The sequence below is a fragment of the Diplodia seriata genome (genome assembly GCF_021436955.1).
Source record: "Diplodia seriata strain FDS-637 chromosome Unknown scaffold_3, whole genome shotgun sequence".
Classification (NCBI taxonomy): domain Eukaryota; kingdom Fungi; phylum Ascomycota; class Dothideomycetes; order Botryosphaeriales; family Botryosphaeriaceae; genus Diplodia; species Diplodia seriata.
Genome location: NW_027117310.1, coordinates 3,361,294 through 3,387,689, shown reverse-complemented (window position 1 = coordinate 3,387,689; position 26,396 = coordinate 3,361,294). Strand labels below are relative to the sequence as shown.

Genomic DNA, 26,396 nt, shown 5'->3' with positions numbered 1-26,396 from the left:
ATGCGTGAGCGCCGAGAGCTCGACTAGACACCAGAACCACCACCATGGCAGAGTTCAGCACCACCAAGCTCAACGCCGAGCAGCACCTGCTCCTCGTAAGTCCGCCCAGCGTTAGGTCCCCGCCGGTCGAGCCACCAAGGTACACTGACACTCCGCTCTACCACACAGGACCAGCCGCTGCTGCGCATGCCCTACGAGCTGGCACGCAAGAACTTCAAGACCGCCCAGCGATACGTCGAGCGCGAGCAGACGTTCGTCACCAAGGAGCTCAAGAACGCCGCCAACGGCGCCGCCCAAGCAGCCACCACCGGCGACGCCAGCGCCACGCAGGCGCAGCTCGACACCATGATCAACCGCATGCAGACCCTGAAGCGCAAACTCGAGACTCTACACACCGAAGAGACCACCATCCACAAAGCCACCAAGACCCGCATCCAGCACCTCGACGATCTGTACGGCATACCGAGTTTGGCCGACGTCAAGTACGATGAGTGGAGCAAGGTGCGCCTCGACCGCCTGCTGGTCGATTACCTGCTGCGCAGCGGATATGGCGACAGTGGGAAAGCCCTGGCAAAGGAGAAGGGCATTGAAGAGCTCGTCGACGTCGATGCCTTCGTCCAGTGCGAACGCATTGCCGAGAGCCTGAGGAGAGGGCGCTGCCAGGAAGCCCTGGCCTGGTGTGGCGACAACAAGCAGGGACTGAAGAAGTTGGAGGTACGTGGCCCAATGGACAAAAAGATCGAGAAAGAAGCGGAGGCGAAACGGTCGCTGGATCAGTACTGGCGTTCATTCTTCTCGGATCGGGACTGCTTGCTTGAACAATGCCCGTCTGGATGCTATTCACAGGCAAGATACCTATTCGAGGAGGTTGCAAACCCGTGGACGGTACGCCGGACAGACTGCGTTTTATCTGCCACGATCCGCTTCCAATCTTACTATCTTTGATCCCCCCCCTTCGTAGTACTCATCGTCCGCTAACACATCATTAGAGCAATCTGGAGTTCGAACTGCGTCTCCAACAGTACGTCGAGATGGTCCGCACCGGTACCACCCAGAAGCTCCAAGAAGCAACCCAGCATGCGCGCAAGTACTTGGCGTCGCACTCAGATACCAAATACGCCATTCGCGCCGCCGGTCTGTTAGCGTTCCCTCCTGATACACCGGCCGAGCCATACAAGGTAAGCGTGCAGTCCATCTCCTCTGCACGAGGACCTCGCCACGATTAACGAAGCTCCTCCTCAGACCCTCTACTCCACCGACCGCTGGCCCAAGCTCGCCGAGCTCTTCATCAAGACGCACAACACGCTCTACTCGCTCCCGCCCAACCCCCTCCTCCACATCGCCCTTTCCGCCGGCCTCTCGGCGCTCAAGACGCCCTCCTGCCACTCGCAATACGCGTCCTCGTCGTCCAACGCCAACAGCACGTCCACGTCCGTCTGCCCTATCTGCTCGACGGAGCTCAACGAGCTCGCCCGCAACGTGCCCTACGCCCACCACACCAAGTCGTTCGTCGAAAACGACCCGGTCGTGCTGCCGACGGGCCGCATCTACGGCCGCGCACGCCTGATGGAAATGAACGCCAAGCTGGGCACCCCCGAGGGCTTCGTCAAGGATCCCATGGTGCCGAATCTCATCTACGAGGAGAGTCAGCTGAAGAAGGTCTTCATTTCGTAGAATTGCTTCTTTGCCTCTTTTTCTCTTCGCGGCAGGTCGCAGGGGCGGAAGTGGAGGGGAAGACCGGTGGGTTTTGGTCGTTTTCGAGTCCATCATAGCGATGGAGTAGGGCATTTCCAGCTGGGTTGGAAGGAGGCGTTTCTGCTCTCTGGGTGTTCAAATTGGCGTTGAGGGGCTTGGTGTTTTCGAGAATGGCTCGGGCACATGGTTTGGGGCAGACGGGGGCTTCATTGTTATGGAATTAATTCTTTGGACTTTTTTTCTTTTTTTGACTTCGTGCGCTTGGAGAGTGGTAGAACATTGCTTTTGAACAGAAGGAATGGCTTCTATATCAAGTCGGTTAGGACACAGGTGATTGCATGAGCTTGTCCTCTTGTTTTCTATGGAGGATACTTGATCTTCCTTCACGGAAGAAGTAGAAGAGGAGGAATTTCGACTGTACAGATGTGGCTGAGTCGATCGAGCCCGTATGACTGAAAGGGTACTCCCCGCCGGGCTCTCCCCGCCAGACCGGCAGCACTTATCCCCTATATTACCATTCCTGCCTATGGACGTAGGGTGCAATATATTTCTCTTTTGAAATAGGTTGCGGGCGGTCAACTCCTCGCTGCACCAAAATGTCCCGAATAAAATCGACTCCGATAGCGGGACTGGAATATGCAAGCTAGTGATTCTTTTTCAATGCAAATCTAAATATCACCCATGATAAAGCCTGTACCTGGTATAGCCGTTTGTATCCCTGGAAAAACCGTCGCCGCCGACGCCCTAAATCCCATGTTTTTCCTTCACGCCAATTCCATTATATAGGTGCCTACAAATTTGACACCCCCATTTCTAAAATTTGACACCCCCATCGCCAATTATTGACACCCCCTCGGGAGCGCAGCCAATTCTCTAGTTTTCACTACCAAATTACTAAGCAAATCCGGAGAATTTAATAAGATCTTATCGCGAGCACATCTACCTATTAACGCCCGGTAAATAGCTATTGCAGACGAGGGTCGGTAGGTAGATAGCTATTGCGGGCGAAGGTTTTATAAGATAAAACGACGGAATAAAAGCGTTCTATGCCGCGCCGGCCGGAATATTAATAATCCGGTAATACTAAGCCTAGTTGCGTAAGCTTACGCACGGATACCCGAAGAATACCACTTTATTCTAATTTAGCAGGGTAAGACTTCTATTAATACTACGCCTTATATATCGATCGTATCGCGATGCAACTTCGTACACGCTAAGAAACGCATATGCAAGTGCCTTAAAAAAAGTTATATATAAATTACAGTCGATTTGGGCGTAATGTACGACTCGGAACATGGGGGGTGTTAATAATTGGCGATGGGGGTGTCAAATTTTAGAAATGGGGGTGTCAAATTTGTAGGCACCTTATATAAACCATCTTCCATCAATTAAGCACTCGTTCATTACTTCGTTCATTCATCCGAATCACTCCCATCCCCACCCTTCTTCCTTTTCTTTCCCGCCCCACTACTAGCATCCTTCTTACCTTCTCCCTTTCCTTTGCCCCCCGTCGCCACCGCCGCGTCGCCAGCCTCAAAGATATACGTCCGCGCGCTCCTCTCCTCGCCGCGCCACTTGCCGCCCATCTCGCCCTCGACGTTGCCCAGCGTGCGGGCGTGGCGGTAGCCGGGATACGCGGCGGCGTGGAACTTGAAGGAGCGCTGGACCTTGAGGCCGACGTGGCGGGCGAGGTCGCGGATGTTCCACAGGGTGTAGGGTTCGCCTTCGAAGAGGGTGACGATGATGGTCGGGTTGGGGGAGACGGGGGAGGACGGGGCGGGGAGGGGCGAGAGGAGGGGCGCTGCGGCGGTGAAGAAGGACACGAGGAGTTCTGGTTGTTGACGAGTCAGTCTGCTTGCGTTTGTGGTGCATGATGCGGGGTGTGGGTGGGGGGGACGGTTTTTCCTGCTTACCTTGGTTATACCGCACCTGCCGATTGACATCCTTGCTCTTCCCGCCAACGTGGGGGAAGTTAAAGATGATCCTGTCCCAACCGCTGCCTCCTCCTCCTCCTCCTCCTCCCGCTCTCCCACCCTCTCCGTCCGCCTCCACCAGCCCCTCCCCCAACCCTCCCTTCTTCACCTCCCTGTACGTTCCCAGCTTCGTCGCGTCCACCCCGCACATGACCCTGCTGCCGCCTTCGCCCTCGATGTACGCCACGTTCGCCTCAGCCTGCGGGTACTTGCGCAGCAGCTCGTCGCGCGCGTCGTACGCCGTCGCCAGCACGTCGGCGCAGCCGTGGTGCTCGACGGCCGACCGCGCGAAGCTGAAGTCGCCGTCGCCGACAATGAGGATGCGCTCGTTGGGGTCGAAGGGGATGTAGTGGTTTTCGCCTTGCTGCTGCTGCTGGCCGTTGTCGTTTTTCGTGTCTTGTTGTGTGGGATCGGCGGCGGCGGCGGCGGCGGCATCGGCATCGGCATCGGTGGTGGTGGTGGTGGATGGAGGAGCGTTCGCGGATAAGTCGTCGGGAGCGGTGGGCGCAGCAGCATCCGACGGCTTCTGCTTCTGCTTCTTCTGCTTCTTCTTCGCCGGCTGCTGTTGTGACGGCGCTCCGTCCTTTTTGGCGTTGGCGTTCTGCGCTTTGGCGGGTCTGCCTGCGCCCGGCGTGCCGGCGAGGCGGTTGGCGCGGCCCTTCTCGAGCCAAGCCTTCTTCTTCGTACGTGACATTGGCACACTGCGTGAAGTTTTGGGATCGAGGGAAGGAGGGGAGGAGGTGAGGTGAGGTGGAAACTGGTGGGGGAGCCGCAGAGCGAGCTTGAGCGCGGAAGGAACAAGAGCTCGGACTCGCGGACTTGGACGAATTTGCACTAGTTGCGGCTCTGCGGGAAGCTTGGGCCAGTTGGCCGTGGCGTAGGGCTGAGACATGCGCAAAACTCGACAAGCTGGTCCCGTTTGACCATCAAAGCGCTGGCTCTTCCTTTTGCCTCACGACAACAATTGGACAAGGTGAACTGTGGCAGCGAGAGCGTCGATGGAATGCTGATTCGGCTTTGATGGCATTGGCCATGTTTCCCAGACCTAAGGTTTGATGCTACCCGTCTTGCCTCAAGACTGAACAAAACAAACCTGGTCCTCTTCACTAAATCACTAGTCCTGACCCACACCTCTATTGTATTCACTCGTATCCTCGCTGTTCGTACATTCATGCCTCGCTCATCGTGCCCGCAGTCATCATTATCTTGACTTCGTTTATTCGGAATCTATTGCAGTCGGTCGCAAAGTCGTCGCTACGTCCTTGGGGGAGACAGCAGGAGGCGCATGCTTCGGACCCCCCTCTCGTCATTAACTAGCAATAAAGAAGCCCCCCTCGGTTGTTTGGTTGCTGTGATCTTCAAAGCTTGCTTGTCTGCCTGGTGTAAAGCCAACGAGAGCAACGAGATGGTGGCCAACAAAGGGCTCACGTGGTATCTGGCCGTGCGGCAAGACCTTTTCAGCATGCTTCCGCATCGAACGGAATGTGCATCGCCAGCCGCATGGAAAATCGCAACTGCGTGGATCCGGACTTCTCCCAAAGAACACAATCGCGTGCGGGTATCTCGAGCAAGAGGGGCGGACAACCCCGTCCGACTGCCTCTCCCTTGAAGCGAGTTGTTCGGGATGTCGGACCAGGCCAGAGCGGGAGCTGGAACTATAATACAGGTTGCATAGACTTGAAGGAGACGGCGGCTCACATGTTGAGCTTCATGACGTCTGCGTTGCCAAATGACCTGCCATCCACAGGGCATTTGCGAGAACGGCCGCGGAACTGCTCCTCCACGCAATCACGGCACATGACGTGACCGCACGTCTTGATGGCCGTGTCTTTCAAGTTTTTGCGGCAAACAGGACAAAGGGCATACGACTGTACAATGTTAGCCTGGCGATCAGACGAAAGGTGGGTAAGATGATCCACTTACCCGCCACATCTCGTTCATGTCATCCCTCTTGTCCTTGTCTTTCCAGTTGCTCAATTGCCTCTCTGTCTCTTGCAGACGAACCTTGAGCTTCTCGACCTCTGTTTCAAGCTCCCTCTGCGATTGCTTGGAGGATAAAACTGCACTGTCCTTGGTGTTCAGCGTAATCTTCAGCTCAACAATCTGAGCCTGGAGGGTTTCGGTCAAGTTAGCCCTTTCTCCAGACTTCTGTTGTAGAGTTCTAAGTTGATCCTGAAGCCTGTTCAGTGCTTCTCCGCTTTCCGCGACCTGCTTTTCGAGGTTGATCTTCATGTTCTGGTTGGCCCCTTCGATGGATTTGAGCTGCGCAATGATTTCGGCGTTCCGCGCGTTCATCGTTTTCATGTGCCGACACTCAGCTTCCCTGGCGTCCTTGGCCTTCATGGCGGCGAAGTACTTTTGGTCTGCCTTGGACTTTTCTGCGGTTAACCGATTTACTTGTTCTTCCCAGTTGACCAGCTCAGCAGTCTTCTTCGCCGCCAATGCTTGCGCCTTTTTCCAGGCAACCTCCATGGACGGGAGTTCGTTGCTGAGTAGGGCGTATTCTCTCTCCAGGGTGGCAACTCTGATGCGGAGCTCGTCTGGTGACAAGCCCTCTAGATTCTCGGTTGGTCTGTCGGCCTGCGTTTCGCCAACCCTCAATCGGAGGCGCTCGACCTCGGTCTCAAGCGCAGCTATTCTGCTTTCCCTAGCACTTGCCAGATCCTTGATTTGCTCCGAAGAAGCGCTGACGTCGTCTTGGGCGGCCTTGCGCTGCGCCAGTTCAGACGCCAGCTCATCTCTCGCGTTACGGATGCGGGCAAGATCTGCTTCAGCCTTTGCCAGCTGGGACTCAGTCTCACTGATAGCGGCTCTCGACTCCTCGTCCATTTGTGCTCGGTATGCTGTGCGCTCTGCATGCAGTTTCGTGGCTTCCTCACGAAGTTGCACGTTAGTGGCCTCCAGGTGGTTGATGCGCTTGATGACGTCCTCGTGCTGGCTCTTCAGTGCTTTGAACAGATCCGTCTTCGCGTAGTCCTCATCAGTCAATCCGGAGAACCTGGCCTTGAGAGAGGTGACTTCTTCTGTCAGTTTCTTGTTTTCAACGGCAAGTTGTTCGCATTGAGCCTTGCGCTTTTCTGCAACAGCATTCGCCTCTTTACGCGCGGCTTCAATCTCAGCACTGTCGAGAGAGCCATTGGCAACAGGCGGGCTGTCAGCCTTCTGCTTGGAGTCATCCTTGCTTGCTGAAGGTACAGGAGCAGCACCCAACCCAACCATTGCTACCGCCTTACTTCTCTCACGATCATACTTTCTCTCGGCGAGAACGTAACGCTCCGTCGCGCCCTGCAGCCGAGCCTCGTACTGTTCCTTTTCTGCAATAGCCCGGTGAAGCTCTGCAGTATGCTGTTTTTCAAGCGACAGCAGCTTAGAGAGCTGACCTTTAAGATCTTGGACCTCGGGAGCAGCAGCCGGAATCTTGGAGAACAGATCGGAAAGAGCCTTCTTTATGCTATCGGTGCGGGCAGAGAGGTGTTCTTGGAAGGTTTCGGCATCGGAAGAAAGAAGAGAGGTGGGAAATGGCGCAGATTCTTCACAGAGGCATTAGATCATTTTTGGATGTACGATCGGGGAAGGGACGGCGACGTACCAGAAGGTCTCATGTCCGAGATAGGGAGAGTCTCGTTGGCAAGGACGGCAACCTCATCGATGAGCTAATGGCGCGTTAGTGACAGCAAGGAATTGTGCGCCTTGGGTGATGTTACCTGAGAGAACCACAGGTCAATGATGCGCAGGTGGTCATCATGATACTTGGACTGCGTCTCAAGATCTGCCAGGCGTTCCTCGAGATCGGCCTTCCTGCGCTTGTATTCGTTTTTTTGTCTTATCAGGGCGTCCTTGGTGAATTCCTGAGAGGATGCGCTGTCAGCAGCGGGTCTTTAGTGGCAGTAGCAAGCACGAAACCGGAGCTGACGAACCTCGAAGACACGATCACGGTCGGTGAGCGGATCCAGATCTGTCAGGGCCTTGGTGCCGTTGGATAGTGTAGCCTGGCGCTTTGCGGGCGGTGCTGTTTCGTCGCGGTCGGACATGGCCGGTCTCTTGCGGTCCTCCATCGTTGCAACGCCGAGGGAAGGGCCAGTCACTGACTTGGATGCGAGCCTCATGGAAGCGGAGACGCTGCGACGCGATGGAGGGAGCAAGTACGAGGCGCAGGCGAGGGCAAGAGAACGGATGCACGCGAAGCGACCCTGGCGTTGGCGGCGGGAGGGTCGGTGGGCGATGGCGGGACGATTGGGCGTGATCGGGGGATGTTGTGAAGTTGGAGCCACACAAGCGTTCAAGGAGCGGAATCGCACGTGACTCAGGATCGGCGTCGCACGGACCGAGCGATTGCCCCACTGCGCGTTGCCGTCGGCGCGACTCATCTGGCAGCCACGGCGGCGTAACTTTTGAACGCGACGCGCCCGCCATGATGCCCTGCCCGTAGCACCTCCTCGCCGTTTGAACCTTTCCTCCCACCAACAACTGCGCATGCTGCCATTTGCACGCAATGTCGGCATTCCACGGCAGCTCCGCCATCAGTATGCTCTTGTTTCCGCCATAGCTGCAGCCTCCATCGCTAATGTCCGCTCCCAGACAAGAGCGGCAAGAAGTTCGCTCCCAAGGTCGCCAGACGCCGTCCCGCCGCTGTCTCCGGATCCGAAGCTGCCTCCGCCACTTCGAGCGCTGATCAAACGCCTATCGGCACGCCCGCTGCTTCTGAGACGCCCGCAAATGAACCTGTCCAGTCCGAACTCCAGAATGTCTTGCCTACTCCGCCCTCCACCCAACCCCCTTCGCAAGCTCAATCTACGCCGGCTTTTGTCCCCGAGCAACCAGCACCGCCCGCCGCCCAGCCCGTATCAATAGTTTCCGCACCGGTGACGCACAATGATGAGTTGGAGACCGGAGGAAGGTCGCCTAAGCGTAGGAAGGTTGAGCTCTCCAGCTCAGCGTCAGAAGTGTCTGCTATAGCCGGTCAATCAGCGCCGTCTACGTTGCCTGATACCACAGCTACGCCGGTGACGATAGCGCAACCTTCAGGCCAGCCAACCGAAGGCGATGTGCATAGGACCAGTGTGGAGCCGTCGCAAGTGACGGTCAACAATACCCAGCAATTACCGTCACAAGCTACAGTAGCGGAACCGGTCCATCAAGCTGAAGAGCACAATAGCGCAGTCGGCCCGGCCCCTCAAGATAGCTCTGAAAGCACGTCTGCTGGCAATGTGCCTAAGTCTAGGAACGCCACACAACCGAAGGCTGTGAAGAGGCGTGGTGCGGCCCGGCTCTCGAACCGAGATCTTATCAAAGATGTCATGGGGAAAAATTCTGGTGTAACCAAACCATCAAGGCTAGCGTCTACGACGGAGGAAAGCCAAGGCCACGAACAGGATCGGCCCAATGCCGGCTTAGACAACGAGCGCCACGAACAGCATGCCACTCAGGCTGATAACAGCACGCAGTCTTTGGAGGACGAGTCCGCTCTCAACCGAGCCCCCAAGCGAGCACCAAATGTCGCGGCTGCAAGGAGAAGGAAGCAACAAGCGGATGCCCCTGCAGGGGATGAGCAACCTTCCACCGAACAACAAGCGGAATCAGAAGTAGCGCCGGCAGCTAGTGGCTCCGCACAGGCCCCAGCTGCGAAGAAACCGCGCCAGCCTCGGCCCAAGAAACGCGTTGTAGCAGAACCGCAGAATGTTGGGGATGGGCCAACTGGAGATGCGGAGGCACCTAAGTCGAAGCGCGCTAAGAGGAAGCCGAAGGCTCCGGCTCGCGCCACCGAGGCGGATGGTGAAGCCGAAGGAACAGAGGCAGGAATCACTGGTGGTCCAGAAGAAGAACAGGGTGCCGCGACACGAAAGCGCCCCAAGAGCGTGCTGGACCATCTTGTTTTCGATGAAGAAGATCACGAGAATCCTTCAAAGACAAAGATTGACGCCAACTCCATGCCAATGGCTGTGCTCACGAGAGACATTTCTCTAGTCGGTACTATCTCGCAGCGAGAGGAAGCACTGTCGAAGGTTGACTGGGACGAAGAGAAACGCAAGCGAATGGAAGAGCGTGAGCGCATTGCGCTGGGAGAAGAACAAGCTCAAACACAAGCAGAGCGGGATGAAGCTCTTACAAGACTTCAAGAGGCAGCCAGCACGGGCGGTGCTTCTGTGCAAGCTCCGCAGATGCGTGTTGTGAATGGCGTTGTGATGCTTGATCATACGTCTACAACGGTGGATCGGAATGCTCGAGCTCGTGAAGATGCGGAAGAGCTCCAGGAGGTCGAAGAAGACGAGCTTACGACACGGGTCAACCAAATGTCCTGGATCAAGGCCAATCGCAAAGACCCGAGAGAGAGGACAAGCTGGGGCCCGACTCGTGCAGACCGGTGGTCCGACGAGCAAACCGACCTGTTCTACGATGCACTAAAAATGTTTGGCACAGACTTTTTCATAATCAGCAAGATGTTCCCCGGTAAGACGCGCGCGAACGTGAAACGCAAGTTTGTTAAGGAAGAACGTCTGGATCCTGACCGCATCAAGCGCGTTCTCATCGGCGAGAGCGTCCCTATGGACTTTGAGGAGTACAAGCGGAAGACGGGCAAAGACGACAACTTCTTCCGCGATCCCGAACAATTGCGTCAGGAGCTGGCGCAGGAAACTGAACAACAGAGGCAGGAGGTTGAGGAAGCGCAGGCAAAATATGCCGAGCAGCAGAGGCAGCGCAAGCTGGCCAAGCAGGGTGGTGCCGATGTCGATGGCGAGGAGGGTGAGGCTCCTAAGAAAGGAAAGAAGAAGAAGGGCGAGGGGAAGAGGGGCAAGAAAAGCAAGGCACCAATTGGGGGCGAAGAAGTCGAAGTGGTTGCGTTTGAGGGTGACGAGCTCGAGTATCGAAGATGATCTGCAGCCGCTGAAGTAGAGGAGGGATCCAGGCTGGTAGAGCATGAATCCGATGCCGCCCGGATGCTGGTGAGGATGGGAGGCGAACAAGAGCAGCGCAGCCAGGCACATCAAATTGGGAAGGATTGCAAGTGTGGTGCAGGGACCCAATCAGTAGTGCATGTATGTCCTAACACGGCCGCCATCTTTGGTGTCACAGGACATGAAGTCAGAACATGTGGAGTCGTCTTTGTCCAAGCCTCGCGATGGATACTTCTACAACGCGTGAGTGATCGGAGTGGAGTCCGAAAGACGAGGTACGTTGCTTGCTGAAAGCGGTTACGTACGGCAATCATTTCCTTGGCCGGCAGCATCCTTACCGGCTGTCCAGGGCCTGAAGCGAAGCAACGCCCACCAGCCGCGGCAAGACCGCCGAGGAAAAAGTCGGCGCAGGTCATCGAGAACAGCCGCAGCGGATGGCACCCTCTAGTCCAAACGATCGCAAGCGCGCTTCGCTCGTGCGGGCGATAGACGTCGTCCGCGGCCGGCCGGGGAATTCATGCGTCCAGCACGCCACAGCGGGCAGCCACGGAGGCGGTTGAAGCGTCGAGGGGGACGGTGATGGACGGGGCAGGGGCGAGCAGAAAGGCGAGTACAACTCTTAGCATTAAGCGAGCCACTCTTGAAGCAGGCGCGCCTGCCAGCGTTAGCCAGGAGCGGCCGGGGCGTGTGGAGTGTGGACTGAAGGGGCGCAGGCAAGGACGGCAACTGCAGCTGCGCCGAGCGCTGTCTCACACCGAGACCGCGGCCATTCCTGGCTGACTCCATGCTCGGTCTAGACTGCTTTGTTGCCTCAGACACCCGGCCCCCGGCGGCGGCATTAATGTCCTGGTCCTCTTTCACCCACGCTGCCCCAAGCTCTTCCCCGCGTTGCCGTCCTGTGTCCCGCCGAGCCTTCGGCAACAACAAAAACAGACTTTCCGTCCAGCTTCCTGCACCTCCGGGGCCGGATGCCGGCTCGACGCATCTCCACACTTCCAATCCTGCCAACCGCCTTGTCCGCAGCCTGCCTGTGGTGACTGGAGGGCAATGAACCATGGACCTCCTGCAGGGGGCAGTGCCCATCGCTCCTCGGGCTCGCAGGGAAAGAGGTCCAGGTCGTACGCCAGTGACGGGGCATCTTCCATCTACTTCATGTGCGACGACTCCTGTGGTGGCCAGAGCCCCGAGCCGAGTGACAGCTCGCGCTCGTTTCGCGCCGCCGTCGATGAAGTCAACCAGATCCGTCTTTTGGATTTTCTCCACATTGATACACGGCCAACATTTGTGCTTGACTTGGACGCCCTCGGCGCAACGCACAACCTTCTCCATCCCATCTACTGCAACCAGGCTCTGCTGGAATCCGAAAGCGGCCGTCTCCTCTCCCTCATAACGGGCAGAGACGACGTACACGCCGTCGGTGCCTTCTTCAACAGAAAGTATTCCCGCTTCAAGGGCTGGACTTGCAACGAAGAGAACGGCTCTCGGGACGACGGCTTCAGGTACGGCAGCATACAGTGGACAAAGCTGGTAGTAATGGGCCGCTGGAGCGTTGTCAGTGGTGTGCCGGACCGACCACGTTCAGGCCCAGATCTCGGTGACCTTTCCGCCGCAAGCTCTCCTCAACCCGACCCAAGAGCACTTCCGGCCTTACATTCCCCCAACTTTGACTGGGCTACCCGCCCGAGCAACGGCTTTCTTTCTGCGGCCCAAAACGACGATCTTGTTCCCGCACAGCTTCCGAGCTTAACGCCAGATTTGGTAGGACTGCCGGCGGGAGCCGTCAGCCGGCCGTATGTGACCAAACCCAACGACCTTAGCGATGCGCCTCTCGGTAGTTTCGATTGGACGAGCAACTATCAGTTCCAAAGCATGTCCGACCATGTCAAATTCGCCCGATCCGTGGACTGGGGCCAAACACCGATAGGCCCAATGGACAGTTGGTCAACGCCTCTGCGTACCATGACTAATCTCGTCATGCGAGATCCGAATCCGTCCGTCCTGTTCTGGGGAGAGGAAGTCACCATGATCTACAACGAGGCTTATATCGAGCTCATCGGCCAGCTGCATCCAATAGCCATGGGCAAGAGCGCGAAGGTCGTGCTCAAGGAATATTGGAACCATTTCGTTCCTATGACCGCCCAGAACAAACTCATTGGAGAGGCTGTACCGGAGAAGAATCTGCCCATCTTCCTCAACAGGAGAAACATGCTGGAAGAGACGTATTTCTCCTTCACGTTTCTTCCCGTCACGGATGAGCGAGGCCATATCGTTGGCCATTATGAACCTGTGACGGAGACCACGAGACAAGTTGTCTCTGAGAGACGACTTTCAACCTTGCTCAGGCTAAGTGAGGAAACCTCGACCGCGCGAACGCTGGATGGCTTCTGGAGGTCTGTGCTGCAGGGGCTATCAGCAAACGACAAAGACGTCCCTTTCGCCATGTTATACGCCATTGAAAGCGACGGATGTTCAAGCGACGACTCTGCCCTGAGCTCGACCGAGAGCATTGTGAAGGAATGCGCCCTGAAAGGATCCCTTGGTGTGCCTGAAGGCCACCCTGCCGCCCCTCTCCGCCTCGATTATCTGGAGGGTCTTGATCGCTTCATGCCTTACTTGCATGAAGCCGTCGTCTCAAGAAAGCCGACACTGGTGGCGTTGGATGACCAGGCCTTTCCTATGAGCTTACTTGATGGCATACATTGGCGCGGGTTTGGTGACCCGAGTAAGTCAATTGTCATTTGTCCCATCACGCCGACAACAAGCAAGAACGTACTCGGCTTTCTGATTGTTGGTCTAAACTCGCGCCGTCCGTACGACGAGGATTACCAGCAGTTTATGGGCGTTACCACGAGACTGCTTTCTACCTCGCTGGCATCTGTCGTGCTGCACGAGGAAGAAATTCGGTCGCGTGAGAAGATGATCTCACAGGCAGAGCTTATGAAGACACAGCTAGCCGAGCAACTGGACCTCAGCCAAAAAGAGAGGGAAAGGAACGAGAAGAAGTTCCAGCGGTTTGCAGAGCGCGCCGACGTGGCCATCTTCATCGTCGGCTCCGACGGCCACTACACGTACCGAAACCACGCATGGTTCGAGATTTTCCAGCTGGACAACGATGATTTGGACGTCCGAGATGCGTGGCCCCTCCTCTGCTTTGACGAAGATTTGCCAAGGTGCGAAGCGTATTTCGACCGTCTTATGAAGGACAACTGCCCGATCACGTTCGAGCTCCGGCTCAGGAAATCGTGGAAGCCAGCGATCGATGACCCAGCCCTGATGACAGCAGATGGACGTGCAGAACAAAGCGTATGGATACTTTGTGCCGCCTACCCCGAGGTCTCGGAAAGCGGCGAGATCAAAGAGATTGTAGGGTGTGTGACGGACATTAGCCGCCAGAAATGGGGCGAGTGGCTGCAGAAGCAACGCACAGAAGATGCACTCGAATCAAAACGACAACTCGAAAACTTCATCGACACCACCAGCCACGAGATGCGCAATCCGCTCGGGGCAGTCATCCAGTGTGCGGATGGCATCATTGCGTCGCACAGCGCTTACATCAAATCCGCCAGCGGTCTCGGCGAGACGGAACGAAAGCTGCTGGATGGTGGCATCGATGCTGCCCAGACCATCGCCCAGTGCAGCCAACACATGAAGTGCATTGTTGACGATGTGCTGACAATGTCCAAGCTCGACTCTGGCCTCCTGATGATGACGCCTGTTGACACGCAGCCGGAAGCGCTTGGAAGACATGCTGTCAAGATGTTTGAAGCCGAGGCCAAGGCGGCTGGCGTTGACCTCAAATTCACCATTGACCCGTCGTTCCGTCAATTGGGACTGGACTGGGTGTCGCTCGATCCAACTCGGCTCCTACAGATCATCATCAACCTTGTTACCAACGCCATCAAATTCACGAGGCTGCAGCCGCGACGGACGGTCACGCTGAGCATCGGTGCCAGCAGCCAGCGTCCTTCCAGGTGTGCGGTCCGCGACATCGACTACATCCATACCTCGGCCGCTCCCGAGGCGCCCTCGCTCATTTTAGACTGGGCCAAAGGCGGCTGCGTCTTCGTCCAGTTTGCCGTGCAGGACACAGGCCGTGGCCTCACGGACGAGGAGAAAGAGCTTCTCTTTGCCCGCTTCTCGCAGGCTTCGCCACGCACCCACATACGCTACGGTGGCAGCGGCCTGGGCCTGTTCATCTCTCGCCGCCTTACTGAGATGCAGGGAGGCGCCATCGGTTTTTCGTCGCGCCCCCGTGCCGGTAGCACCTTTTCCTTTTATGTCAAGGCACGCCGCAGCGCACCCACGCCGCCACCCGACGTGAGCGCCGTTGACAGCATGCTGGGCAGTGGCGACGCGCTGGCCCCTCTGACCCCTGCCGGTAGCGTCAATGACGACTGCGTGCAAACGCCCCCTCTTCCACAGCCGGCAGTGCTGCAATCTCCGGGGCGGCGGAGGTCCGATTCGCTGGAGCATGACCTTCAGGAAACCAGCAGCCCAGCAAAACGGCCGAGCCTGCACCTCCAGCATTCAAGCTTAACGGACCCCATCCACGTGCTACTGGTCGAGGACAACCTGATCAACCAGCGCGTGCTGGCCAACCAACTGCGTAGCAAGGGCTGCATCGTGTCCGTCGCCAACCATGGCCTCGAAGCGCTGGAGTTCATGCGCCGGACGGTGTACGCCTCGGATGGCTATGCCGATACGGCACCAGGAAATAGCAACAACGGCGGGGACGATGCTTTTGTGCCAGTCATGGCGCTCGACGTCATTCTGATGGACTGGGAGATGCCGGTTATGGACGGGCTGTCGGCGGTGAAGGAGATCAGGCGGATGCAGAAGGAGGGTGTACTGAAGGGCCATGTGCCCGTTATTGCCGTGACGGCGAATGTGCGGAACGAGCAGATTGCGCAGGCGATGGATGCGGGCATGGCAAGTCCCTCGGCTTGGAAAAGTGCCCCGTTGGCGCCAAGCTAACGTGTTTCTCTTCACAGGACGACGTCGTGTCGAAGCCCTTCCGCGTCCCGGAGCTCTGTACGAGGATGCGGCACTTGATTACCCAGCTGAATGGCTGGAAAATCGACCGGATGTTGGGAGCGTGAGAGTTTCCGTACATTGATCTATTCATTGAAGCACCTTCGTTGGTGGGCCGAGGGGACCTGTATCCTGATCCTTCCTTCAGTATGTTTCCCCTTAAACTTCCCTTCGATGTTTTACTCGAGACTTCTGCCTTCGAAGCTCTATTGAACATGGGTTCCACCTGGAACGCATGTGTGGATGGCCTTTATTTTATCCTCGTTTAGTTTATCCTCTTTACTCCCTCTGGGCAGCGCAACTTGAAGTCTGGAAAATATGCGGTGCACATGCTAGTCACTGTTTTTCCTGTCTACGATACTGAATGGAATGGGCAACAAGAATGGTCTCTGGCGCTGGACTAGAACGGCAGCAGTCTTGTTTCTTTTCATTTTCAGCTTTTCCCCCTCCTGACCAACTTGCAGGAGGGTTTCAAAGTGGTGCGGCGTTGCTATGAGCGCCTAGACAGGCCAAGTCTTGTTCGTTGCTTGGAATTGCTTGTGGAAAGGCTTGAGTGGGCATCGGCAGGTGGAGGCCCGGAAATGGCAGACAACAAAGGGAGACTGCGCTAGCACAGCGCAAAACCGGTAATTAAGCTATCCATCTTCACTTTCCTTTGACGCATACTTACCTGGAATATTGCCAAGATGGCCGGAACGCCAAACGAGGCTAAGCTGAGAGGTTCAACTCCTCTCAACCCGCATGCCAGTTGCGATGCAGCTTGCTAGTACTAAGACGTCTTGAAACCGGGGCAGTCCGCGTCTTGCCTTGTCGTCCTAAAACCTGCACGCTCTGAGGTGAATGACGTGGATTCGTAATCATGGCACGATACTGTCCAGCAATGAATGCGTGCGCATGGAACCCGTCACACTCATCTCAACAGAGAAGCTTCCGATGCGGAGCAGCCGCCGACTCGTCGTGTTCTGGAGGCAACGAGGGGATCGGCGCGTCCGCTCTCACATTCCTGGCTTGCGAAGCTTGGTCGTCGGAGATCTCCACGAACGAACGGCATGACTTTCTACCGCATTGCTACTACTTGGATCTGGGCTCCTTCCGTTCGACCAGATCAAGAGCAGCTGTCTTCCTCCGGAACAATTTCACCCATGAGCTTCGTCGCCTGACCAGCGCCGCTCCAGGCCCATCATGCAGCTCAACGCCCTCTTCTCGTGTGGTCGATGTTCGGTCCACCGCTTGTGTTTCTTCCTCCCCAGACAACGTCGGCAGAACGCAGAACACTGTCTCATTGCCTGGTAGTACGCCAATATCAGACCCTATCCACCAGACGTCTTACTTTCTCTTATGCGATCACGCTGAGTCCCTTTTTTGGTGGTCCGAATCTCGTTCGATTCGCCAAGAAAAATGCAAGTTGTGATGTCGTAGAAAACCGGGCATCGTTGAGGCGGAAGACGTCTGCCCGTGCCAGGAACTAAAACGGTGTAGATTGCGAGGGGCTGGTTCGTGTTTCAAACAATTTTGTTCCCCCGGCTAAAGCCGGCTTGTATGTACATACATACGAAGAAATGTATATTTACTTGTATGTCTCCCGTATCTTTCCCGTATGTCTCCCGTACCTATCCTTCCCGACTCTTTGAACGACAGGCTAATGGGATCGTACAGCATATCTGCATTTCTCAATTGAATGGTTGTAGCAAATACAATTGCAATCGAATTGGGTGGTCAACGTTGATGACTAAGAGAGGAGAAGTAGCACGAAGAGAGGATGTCAGTCGAAACGCCCGGAGAAAATTCAGGCCCACCGTGAGCTGGGTGGCCAATGTTAAATCAAATCACCTGTTAGGGTCCCGGCTTCGCCCACGCCTCCGGGAACTGTTGCCTTGGAGAGCGATAATTCTTATACAACACGACGAGTCTATTTATAAAGTCACAAAATCGGAAAGAACGAGGGAACTGCGGGCCGCTATAAGTAGCGGGAGCCCCAGATTATTTCCGTTCATTAATTTGTTCGAAACATGCACCTCGTATGTTTGTTTGACAGCTACGGAGCGGTCGCTGGCTCAGGAGCCTCTCGCTCTGTGTCGGCGCTACACCGTATATATAAATTGCCATCTTCTATAGATGAATCCAGCGTACACTTCACCTCTACACCTCCTCGTATCTTCCTTTCAAACAAACATCCAAATCGCCATGAAGACCTTCGCAGCTACCAGCGCCCTTTTGGCGTTCGCCCACCAAGCGCTTGCCAACCTCGATGTTGTTACCCTCCAGGCGAGCACCGATGCGTGGATCCAGGAAGCTACCGCCACGCTCGTGGTCGGAGATGTCCCCAACCCCATCACGGGAGATGTTGCGTTGTGGAGTGCCATCATGATGCAAAACGAGGCCTCCTTCCTCCAGGGCGTTACCGAGAATGCCCCTGAAGGGTAAGGCGCCGCTCATTGCTCCCAGAAATTGCCCATAGACAGGTAGCTAAAACTTCACAGGAGCGGGTACTGCACCAACCTCGGAAGCAACTGGTGCAACTTCGCATATGCGCTCATTGGTAAACATGGCCCCGTTAGGCAAATCATCTCCTAACAAACGCTGACGTGACATCGTAACCAGGCTCCAACGCCAAAGCCGGCACGACCGTCAAGGCCGCTGCCGGGTCTCGCATCAAGACGCACTGTAAGTCACACCTGGTTTTTGACCCTTGTCAACACTTCAGCTAACGCACTTTCCAGACAAGCTGAACTCTGATACCCAAATGTGGGACCAGAACCTCTATGTCAACGACGAGCTCGTATCCAGCGTCTCGACCAGTACGTCACCGGGGTTTAGAGGGGCTCTTTCCACAGTTGCAAGACTAACAGCATCTTGGCAGGCAAGGGAGAGCACGGCGAGCTCTTCTACATCTCGATCGAGTGTGCAGCCGGCACCTGTGCCACTGCCCCCGCGCACAGTATGTCCTCCGCCCACCTCACTCAAAGTAAGCCGTGACTAACTAAAAGATTTCTAGGCTGGGAGGATGTTTCCATCGTGCTGAGCCAGGCGGATGAGAGCTTCGGCCACACTGGAGGCTGGGAGCAGGGCGCGACCGGTGGGGAAATGACCAGCTCCGACGGCGGCAAGACTTGGAACTTCACCACGCTTGAGATCCCGGACACCGATGTGCAGCACTAAGTGACTAGCGGTCCCGAGGATTCTTCGCGGTGATGTAGTACGGGTTTTGGTCTTCTTTGTCTCCTTCCTGTAGAAAATTACGAGTCAGATATCAAAACTCATTGGCCAATACTTTTGCCATCAACCCAGAATCGTTTCGTAGCATGCCGTCATGATATGAGACTCCAATATCCCTTCACAGAGCTTTAGTAGAGAAGGAACGCATGGCTCCCGGGTTGCCAATCGGGAAGTTTGATGCAAGGTATACATTGGACGCATGACCCCTGAAGACATGTACAGAATCGAGGACACGCTAAACAAGATACCCATTCATGTCTCCCCTCTCCGGATACCAAGCAGCAGCGCCATAACGACACTCGTCGCTAGGCTCAATCGGAACCCACACGCCAAACACACGGTATTCAGGCGAGCCATCCACGTGGCCCACCATCTCGGCCTCGAACAGCAGAGATTCTGTTGCTTCCGAGTCCATTCGTACAGTCAACACCCGCTTGTCGTTCGGATCCATCGCCTTCTCGGACATCCGTTTGATATCAACACTCTGTCGGCAGAACCCGACTCTGGGAACGCTCTTTGCGTGGCCGTCAGTGCCAGAAAACATCAGCTGCATACCTTTATCGTAGCACATATCCAGATCGAGATACAGTGCCGTGCTGACTAGCTCGTACGCACCGAGTTCAAGGGTTTCGAAGTCGTAAGGCTGGTGTGCTGCTTGAGGGAAATCCGAGGCTTTGACGCCGGGAAACCGGCTGAAGAGCTGCAACAGTATGAACATCCTCAACACGTCCGAGGGCGGGACGAGGAAATGCAACTTGCCGCTGCTGTCTCTTTCGGTCTCGGAGTAGGGAGACAGGAGCTCGTCTATCGAATTCATCACGCCGCCGACCGTCACTTCGGCCCAATTTTGAGAGATGGCGTTGAAGCACTCGATGAACGATGATGGAGCGGATTCCTGGGGGAACGATTGCCAGAGCGTTTCGAAGCTCTTTGCTCCAGCCGAGAGAGCGAGTGTCTGCGTGGGATCTACGATTATGGGAACCTTCTGGGAAGAAGGCATGAGCATTCCCAAGTTGGTGTTGACGAGGACATTGTAGATATCCGACAAGTCGTCAATCTGACACGAAGGAAGATAACATGGCGGTTGCCAGAGTGCTGATCCGCTCTGTTCGGACTCGAACAGTCCCTGTGGGGCTGTGGTGAGCAAGAACCTCTCGCTCGTGTTGTTCATCTGATTCACGGCGTCTTGAAGTAGGCTCGGGCAGTCCATTGACTTGTAGTTTCGGGGAATGGCGTACTCCGGGCAATCGACCCAGATGGAAATGACATAATCCCGTGCTCGGGTGGCCTTTCGGCGCGGACCTCCATGCCTTGAGGCCAACATGATCAGGTTGTGCGCAAACTTGGATAGGTGCGGCATATCCTCGCGTCTGGCGATACCATTCCTGAGTGCTTCCCCCGAGAAAAAACGATAGACAGCGTCCGCTTCTGCTATCGTCTGTCCGCCTGGACCTTCCACGTAGAGCTTTATTTCGGCCAGTTGTTCGACTTCCAGCTCCGTCGAATACGAACTGAGAGACCGCATTGCGCCGTCATGATTGTAGCCGTCTCCCAGTAACCGTTCATACATCCTTGCGAGGAACGGAGCAAGGTTGGCCGTATCCTTCCCGTTAGCACGCATGCTTACGCAAGGCAATTCCTCCTTCGCCGCCCAAACGCAACGCACCTTCTCCGAGTAGTTCAGCTCTTGCCGCGGCCACACCCTTTTGATCCAGGAGCATGTCGAAGTCATGTTTAAGCACGGCTCGAATTCCAAGCGGCATCGTTTGAACGCTTCCGACGTGGCGGACTTCGACAAAGCCCGGTCAACCTTGCCAATATCCTGCATCAGCGTCGGAAGGCACTTGCAGGGATGGCCTGGCATCAGGATGACGACGTCGAACGTGCGATATATCGATGGGATGTTCGCGAGGGTCTTTGTTATCTCCTCGTCATTCTGCGGGATGCACAGTTGGTCGATCCAGATGGGCTTCTTCGTTGCGAGCTCGACCAGGCGGTCCATGGCATCGCCGATGACCCACTCTTTCCCGAGCTTCATGGAAACGGCTTTGTCGCTGTTGCCGGCGACGTGTCCGATCGAGGTCTTTTCGCGGTTGAACTCCCCCCAGACGTATGAAACTGCCGTGGCTTCATCGCGCCGGAGTGACACTTCCCGCAGGCTCACGGCCAGATGCCGGGATGGCTGAGTGGCGCATCGTCTATCAGAGCAGTACTTGATGTCCGCGACGCGGGCCTGTATGTCGTTTGTGGCGGAGCCGGACATGGTCGTATGAAGGACCAGGCACGCCCCTCAAAGACGCCCGCAACGATCTTGAGGGGTACTTGGCACCTGTGAGTTATTTAGGTGACTTGAAAGCACTGTGAGGCTATGCGAAGAGAGCGGAAGATGCAGTTTGCTTGCAAGTGGGGCGAGGCTGAGTTCGGCTGTGAGTATTGGGGGCCAGAAAAAGCATGACCCTCTCAGGCGCGCGGCCATGTGGCATCGGCACCGCCCAAGCGGGGGCCAAGGTCTTCTCGAAATCATTTCCTGCGGGATGGATGATGTTTGCATGCTTTGCGGCCTATGGTAGAGCTGTGAGTGGAAGTCTGGTAACATTGTATTGTGAAGCCCCTGCAAACCCAGCTGCCCGGGTTTGATGACGACCTTGCAAACCCTTTCTCTTCAAATCTGACATGAGTCGCGAGAATTTACCGAGGCACAAAAGAGGCTTTGCAGTATCAAGCGTTGGACCACTTGAGGTTCTTTCAGCGGGAGAGTCGAGTCAGTTCCCAACGGATTTGCGCACGCCACATTGTTCGTTATATCCGGAATGCTTGGCAAACGATACCTATAGCACTGCTCGGTATTGCCTCGTGACTGGTGCCCTTTGCAGAAGGATCAGGAAGGCCGGCACGGGAAAAGGTTATGATTAGCCCCACATTGCCACTCCACACTATCCCTGCCACTTACCGTACACGGTTAGCGCTACCATGGGCGCTTCCGTTCGTCGTAATCCCCTGTCAGCATACGCGGAAGTCTATCTCCACCACGGACACTGTATAAACACACGGAGCAATCACTTCTTTTTGCCTTCTCCCAACCTCGGTCCGTATCTTCCAAAGCCAGCGAGCGCGAAGCACCGGACGGTCGGCTTTCGGCCGGACTATATTGGCCTCAGGGACCAGCACGGCGGAAGCGCCCCCGTGCCCCCAATAACGGCCGTGCCACCTCGGCAAAGCGCGCCGCGAAAGCCGCGAGGCCGATTCCAGCGAAGCTCCGGTGCTGTCGACGCCACTTTTGCTTAATGGAAGCGACGAGGCTCTTTCTGCGGCTTGCCATTCGCCACTGCACTCGGCTTACTAACCGCCATCACTCCACATCGGGTAATTGACGCCTCCAGAACTGCATCCTGCAGGACGGTAGCCTGGAGGCCGCTCGAGGGCAAAGGACGGACTTAAATACGACCGTCGTGCGTGCCCGTTACTGTACAGCACGCATTTTTACTGTCAACTGACTGAACCTTCCCTGCGAAAGGCTGCGTTGAAAGTTGCGGATTTTCCCCCAGTTCAACACCTACACCGTCAGCAAACAAATCTCAAGAAACACACCATGCTCTCCATCCTCCTCACCACGCTCGCCCTCAGCGGCTTCTCCTCCGCCGCCTCCTCCTCGGCCGCGGCCTCCACCGCCACCGGCCCAACCACCACCTCGACCGAGATCTCCTTCGCCTTCCCCGGCGGCAACACAGGCCTGTACGTGCCGACGGCGGGCGTCAGCGGCAAGGTGTGGAACGTCACGTCATCGACGACGACCGTCATCTTCCACTGCCCGTCGGACACGGCCAAGTCGTCGGGCAACGGCACCGAGGGCGCGCTGTGCGCCACCGACGGCGACGGGCCGGTCAAGGTCGAGTTCGCCGACGACTACTGGTCCATGGGCTTCTACCAGAGCATCGGCACGCGCGAGTTCGCGCCGCAGACGACGCTGGCCGAGCCCGTCACCGTCGGCTACGAGGAGCACTGCAAGATCACCGCCAGCAAGACGACCAACAGCCCCGTGTGCACCGTCAACTTCACGAGCATCCCGAGTGCCGTCAAGACGGCCGATGTCGTGGCCATGGATCGCTGCTTCGAGGAGGACGTCGCCGGCCCGGCGAGCGAGGTGCAGCAGGGCGCCTATGTAAGTTGATGCTCCCTTATCTTGTCGTTGTCGTTGTATGGTTCGCTGACTTTGGGTAGAACACCATCTCGGTCGGCGCTTGCCAGTCGTCGCTGTCGGCGAACCCGACTACCGCTTACACCGTCACCCGCAACCCCGACTATGTCAGGTACTGGACCGTCACCGTCACTGAGGTTGCCGCCGGCGTGACGCTGGAGCCGAGCAGTGGCGCTTCGGCTTCCATGGGCGTGCGTCTGTCGGCTGCTGCGGCCGTCGCAGCTGCCGCCCTTGCTGTTGTTTTGTGAGAAGAGTTTTGAGACAAATAATGACATGAATAATGATAACGTCCTCAAAGATGCTGAAGAGGTGTTTGGGTTTCGGCTTCAGGGGGTCGGAAGATGACAGTCAAGACTCCGAGTGGTCGTCCTGTAAACATGTCGGCATCAATGTCATGATTGAAAAGTAAAGAAATGTCAGCCAAACCTTCAAAAAGTATTGCGTGAGGTGCAAGTGTAGGTACGGCGAAGTGTAGGAACGGCGAAGGCAGGTACAGATGCGGTCATGGCGGCGCTTACTACGTAGGTCGGAGCGTCGTAGAGTTAATGGGCTGTTGGAAGGAGCTACGCTACGGGGGCGCACCTGCCGCATCGCGACGGACCCTCGACCCTTCGCATCGCAGAAGATACCGAGTCAAATTCAACCAACTGCGGAGTCAACGACAACATCTGCTATACATGTTACACAGAGTCATGGACACCACGCGAGATGACGACGGACCAGGCTCCATACCGACCGCAGGCCGTTCTCAAGCACCAGCGGAGCATGCCTCGGGAAAGCGAAAGCGCAAGGCTGACGAGGAAGATAATGACGATCAGAAAAAAGCACCGGATGCTGGACAATCATCAGCATCCGGGATGGATGATGATCGAAGACTTGCATGCCCCTACGTCAAGCGCTTCCCGAACGAAACCCCGAAGGCGTCCTCGTGTATTTCTCCGGGATACCGAACCATTGCACCCCTGAAGTGAGCTTGGTCCTCCCGCACAATCTTGGCTCACTACTAATCATTTTACTTCAGACAACACCTTTTAAAATGTCATTTGCGACCTTGGATATGCTTTCGGTGCCATAAGACTTTCCCGGATGAAGCGGCTTTGAGCTATCACCGAAACCCCTTTCTAAGATGCACACAGGTTGCCGGTGTACTGGAACAAGAAGTCATCACGCCAGAACAAGAGGAGGTTCTTAGAAGCAAGAAACCCATCAAGGGATTCAAGAACACCAGGGAAGGCAGATGGGAAGCGATTTACTCCCTCCTCTTTCCTAACGAAGAGATACCTTCCTCACCTTGTAAGTCGGCGCCCCATTTCCCATAAAATTCCACCTGCAAACTGCGTACACACTGTACCCAATGCTTTGGATCAAACTTATTTTGGTTCGGCCAACTCTTCCCGCGGAAATGGAATCTTACACGACCACAGATTGCGACGCAGACTCACCAACTTCTCTAAGCTCCAGCCGGGACTCTCTGGGCTCCGCCAGGGACTCTCTGGGCTCCGACCGCTACTCTCTGGGCTCCCCCCGGAGATTGCAAGATACTGACGCTAGATCTGGAGGGCAGGCGGATGCCTCAGCACAGATGGGCTCAGAGAACCAGGCTTTTGCGGAAGGGAACACCTCAGCCAGTGTACACGCTCCGTCACCGACTGAACATGCCAACGCTTGGGCGTCGCTGGCAGATGTGCCGACGGAGAACGATGAGCCCGTAGAAACATCAGATAACGGCTTGTGGGATTTCAAGACGGGGAGAAACCTTCCGGGAGAACCTGAGGATGGTCATATCGGTCCCCCGGATCCGCAAGAGGCCATCACTGACCTGTCTGAAATCTCCAGAGCACTTGGTCTGGACGACTAACCGGAGCCGGACGTTCGCAAATGATTTGCAACCGGCTGAAGATGCTCTTCGGTTTCTCTGGGACTTCAATGGTGAGAACGCATAGCTTACTGGTTGGGGAAGGAAGGACACGGTCATTTTTACTCCCGATTAGATAAGTCTATCATTAGATCACGAAAGCAATTCGATGCTACGCGTTCTTTTTCTTTTCCCTTGTTCTTTGGTATGACTCCCAAAAAAATTGGCCCAGCCTTCTAAGCCCCATCCACGACGTTACCACTCTTCCTATGTAGGCTGTCGAATCTAACAGCCGGAAAAAATGCGACTTAAAGCGCGTAGCTACGTCCAGATCTTGGATTCAACTACCAATGAATACAATACATTAGCCGGAACTCGAATGGAAGGCGTAGTTGCTATTACAACTTCAGCGGCTCCCTTACTACAAAAGATGGGAAGCCAAACAAGGAAAGCTGAATTGCACGAGCGAATCCGACAGAATTGCAGCGCGCACGGCATAGGATGATGATGTCGACGTTCTTCAGCTATCAAAAGGAATGCAGGGGTGCCTAGGGGCAGCGCCATGTCTGTGCGGCAGATTGTGGATCCGCAGCCCACAAAACAAAATGCAAAACGAAATGCAAAACGTACAACAGCCGGGATTCCCCAATGGTCACCCACTTGAGTACTAATCGGCCGGTTCGCAGCTTGAGTACGGCTGAGCGGACGGGAAGCCCTATATTCTGCGACCTATGGTCGTACGTGGAAGAAGCTGTGGGCGGTATAGATTATAAATGCAAGTCAACAAGCTGCGGACTGTCTATCGACTGCCATGCGGCTGACAGGCGCTTCCACTTCAACGATAAGTGATAGAATGCAAACGGACGGGAAACCCTACATTCTGAGACCTATGGTCGTACGTAAGAGGACGCGTTAAGTTTCAAGTAGATACCCATTCTTTCCTTCCCAAGCTTCATGGCCCACACCAATATTCTGAGCGTCATCCTGCCCAGGGCTTGGACGCATGCTACACAAAGTGAATGCAAAGGTGGGGGGGAAAAAAGTTGAAAACATGAATCTGGTGGGGAGCTCACATTAATCATTTAGGCATTTGATCTACGGTCTACATAACATACCTAACCCAAACGGGAAAGTACATATGTCTTCTGTATTTCCCACCATAATCTTTTGCAACGCACACGTGCAAACCGCACAAGTATCCCCATCCATCCCCGCCTCGGATATCGGTGTGTTTCACCCTTCTTCCCGGCTGGCCAGCGCACCCCTGGCAACGCTGAGGCTCACAGACCATTCAAGGACCAACGGGCCTCAAGGAAATCATACTTTGCCGTGGCACTGAAGAGTGTCGAGAAGCTCGAATGTCCCTTCCCGACAAGGATACGCCGGACCAGACTATGGACTACTTTCTTTTATAGAGAAGTAAAAAAAGAAAAAGGAAAAGTACGTGGCGCGTCCTTGGCGGTGTGGGCCGGTCGCTCTCCGTAGAAAGTACCAGCACGACGTATTGGTCTCATAATAGGTGCATAAATCGTGCTGAT

At 55.7% G+C, this 26,396-nt stretch overlaps 7 protein-coding genes across 7 annotated transcripts; 5 read left to right on the top strand and 2 right to left on the bottom strand.

The window, feature by feature from the left end:
* Positions 1 to 44: 44 nt before the first annotated feature.
* Positions 45 to 1,674, top strand: FYV10 (GID complex subunit containing RING finger motif; the record flags this gene model as incomplete). The annotated part of the gene is made up of 5 exons (XM_066775188.1): positions 45 to 95; positions 169 to 714; positions 847 to 885; positions 990 to 1,178; positions 1,243 to 1,674. The coding sequence occupies 5 exons, from the start codon at positions 45 to 47 to the stop codon at positions 1,672 to 1,674; spliced, it is 1,257 nt and encodes a 418-aa protein (XP_066635307.1).
* Positions 1,675 to 5,362: 3,688 nt separating this feature from the next.
* BRE1 (E3 ubiquitin-protein ligase bre1) lies at positions 5,363 to 7,723 on the bottom strand (the record flags this gene model as incomplete). Its single annotated transcript, XM_066775187.1, has 5 exons — positions 5,363 to 5,536; positions 5,592 to 7,198; positions 7,258 to 7,321; positions 7,373 to 7,516; positions 7,586 to 7,723. The coding sequence occupies 5 exons, from the start codon at positions 7,721 to 7,723 to the stop codon at positions 5,363 to 5,365; spliced, it is 2,127 nt and encodes a 708-aa protein (XP_066635306.1).
* A 437-nt stretch (positions 7,724 to 8,160) lies between these two features.
* SLS55_003717 (uncharacterized protein) lies at positions 8,161 to 10,540 on the top strand (the record flags this gene model as incomplete). The annotated part of the gene is made up of 2 exons (XM_066775186.1): positions 8,161 to 8,191; positions 8,247 to 10,540. The coding sequence occupies 2 exons, from the start codon at positions 8,161 to 8,163 to the stop codon at positions 10,538 to 10,540; spliced, it is 2,325 nt and encodes a 774-aa protein (XP_066635305.1).
* An 805-nt stretch (positions 10,541 to 11,345) lies between these two features.
* Positions 11,346 to 15,535, top strand: SLS55_003716 (uncharacterized protein; the record flags this gene model as incomplete). The annotated part of the gene is made up of 2 exons (XM_066775185.1): positions 11,346 to 11,352; positions 11,631 to 15,535. The coding sequence occupies 2 exons, from the start codon at positions 11,346 to 11,348 to the stop codon at positions 15,533 to 15,535; spliced, it is 3,912 nt and encodes a 1,303-aa protein (XP_066635304.1).
* Positions 15,536 to 17,776: 2,241 nt separating this feature from the next.
* SLS55_003715 (uncharacterized protein) lies at positions 17,777 to 18,751 on the top strand (the record flags this gene model as incomplete). The annotated part of the gene is made up of 6 exons (XM_066775184.1): positions 17,777 to 18,012; positions 18,073 to 18,131; positions 18,194 to 18,256; positions 18,313 to 18,390; positions 18,453 to 18,530; positions 18,588 to 18,751. 6 exons carry the CDS (start codon positions 17,777 to 17,779, stop codon positions 18,749 to 18,751), a joined length of 678 nt encoding a protein of 225 aa, XP_066635303.1.
* Positions 18,752 to 19,043: 292 nt separating this feature from the next.
* On the bottom strand, positions 19,044 to 21,071 carry SLS55_003714 (uncharacterized protein; the record flags this gene model as incomplete). The annotated part of the gene is made up of 2 exons (XM_066775183.1): positions 19,044 to 20,411; positions 20,475 to 21,071. 2 exons carry the CDS (start codon positions 21,069 to 21,071, stop codon positions 19,044 to 19,046), a joined length of 1,965 nt encoding a protein of 654 aa, XP_066635302.1.
* Positions 21,072 to 22,397: 1,326 nt separating this feature from the next.
* SLS55_003713 (uncharacterized protein) lies at positions 22,398 to 24,861 on the top strand (the record flags this gene model as incomplete). The annotated part of the gene is made up of 4 exons (XM_066775182.1): positions 22,398 to 22,967; positions 23,027 to 23,194; positions 24,140 to 24,296; positions 24,428 to 24,861. The coding sequence occupies 4 exons, from the start codon at positions 22,398 to 22,400 to the stop codon at positions 24,859 to 24,861; spliced, it is 1,329 nt and encodes a 442-aa protein (XP_066635301.1).
* Between the last annotated feature and the right edge of the window lie 1,535 nt (positions 24,862 to 26,396).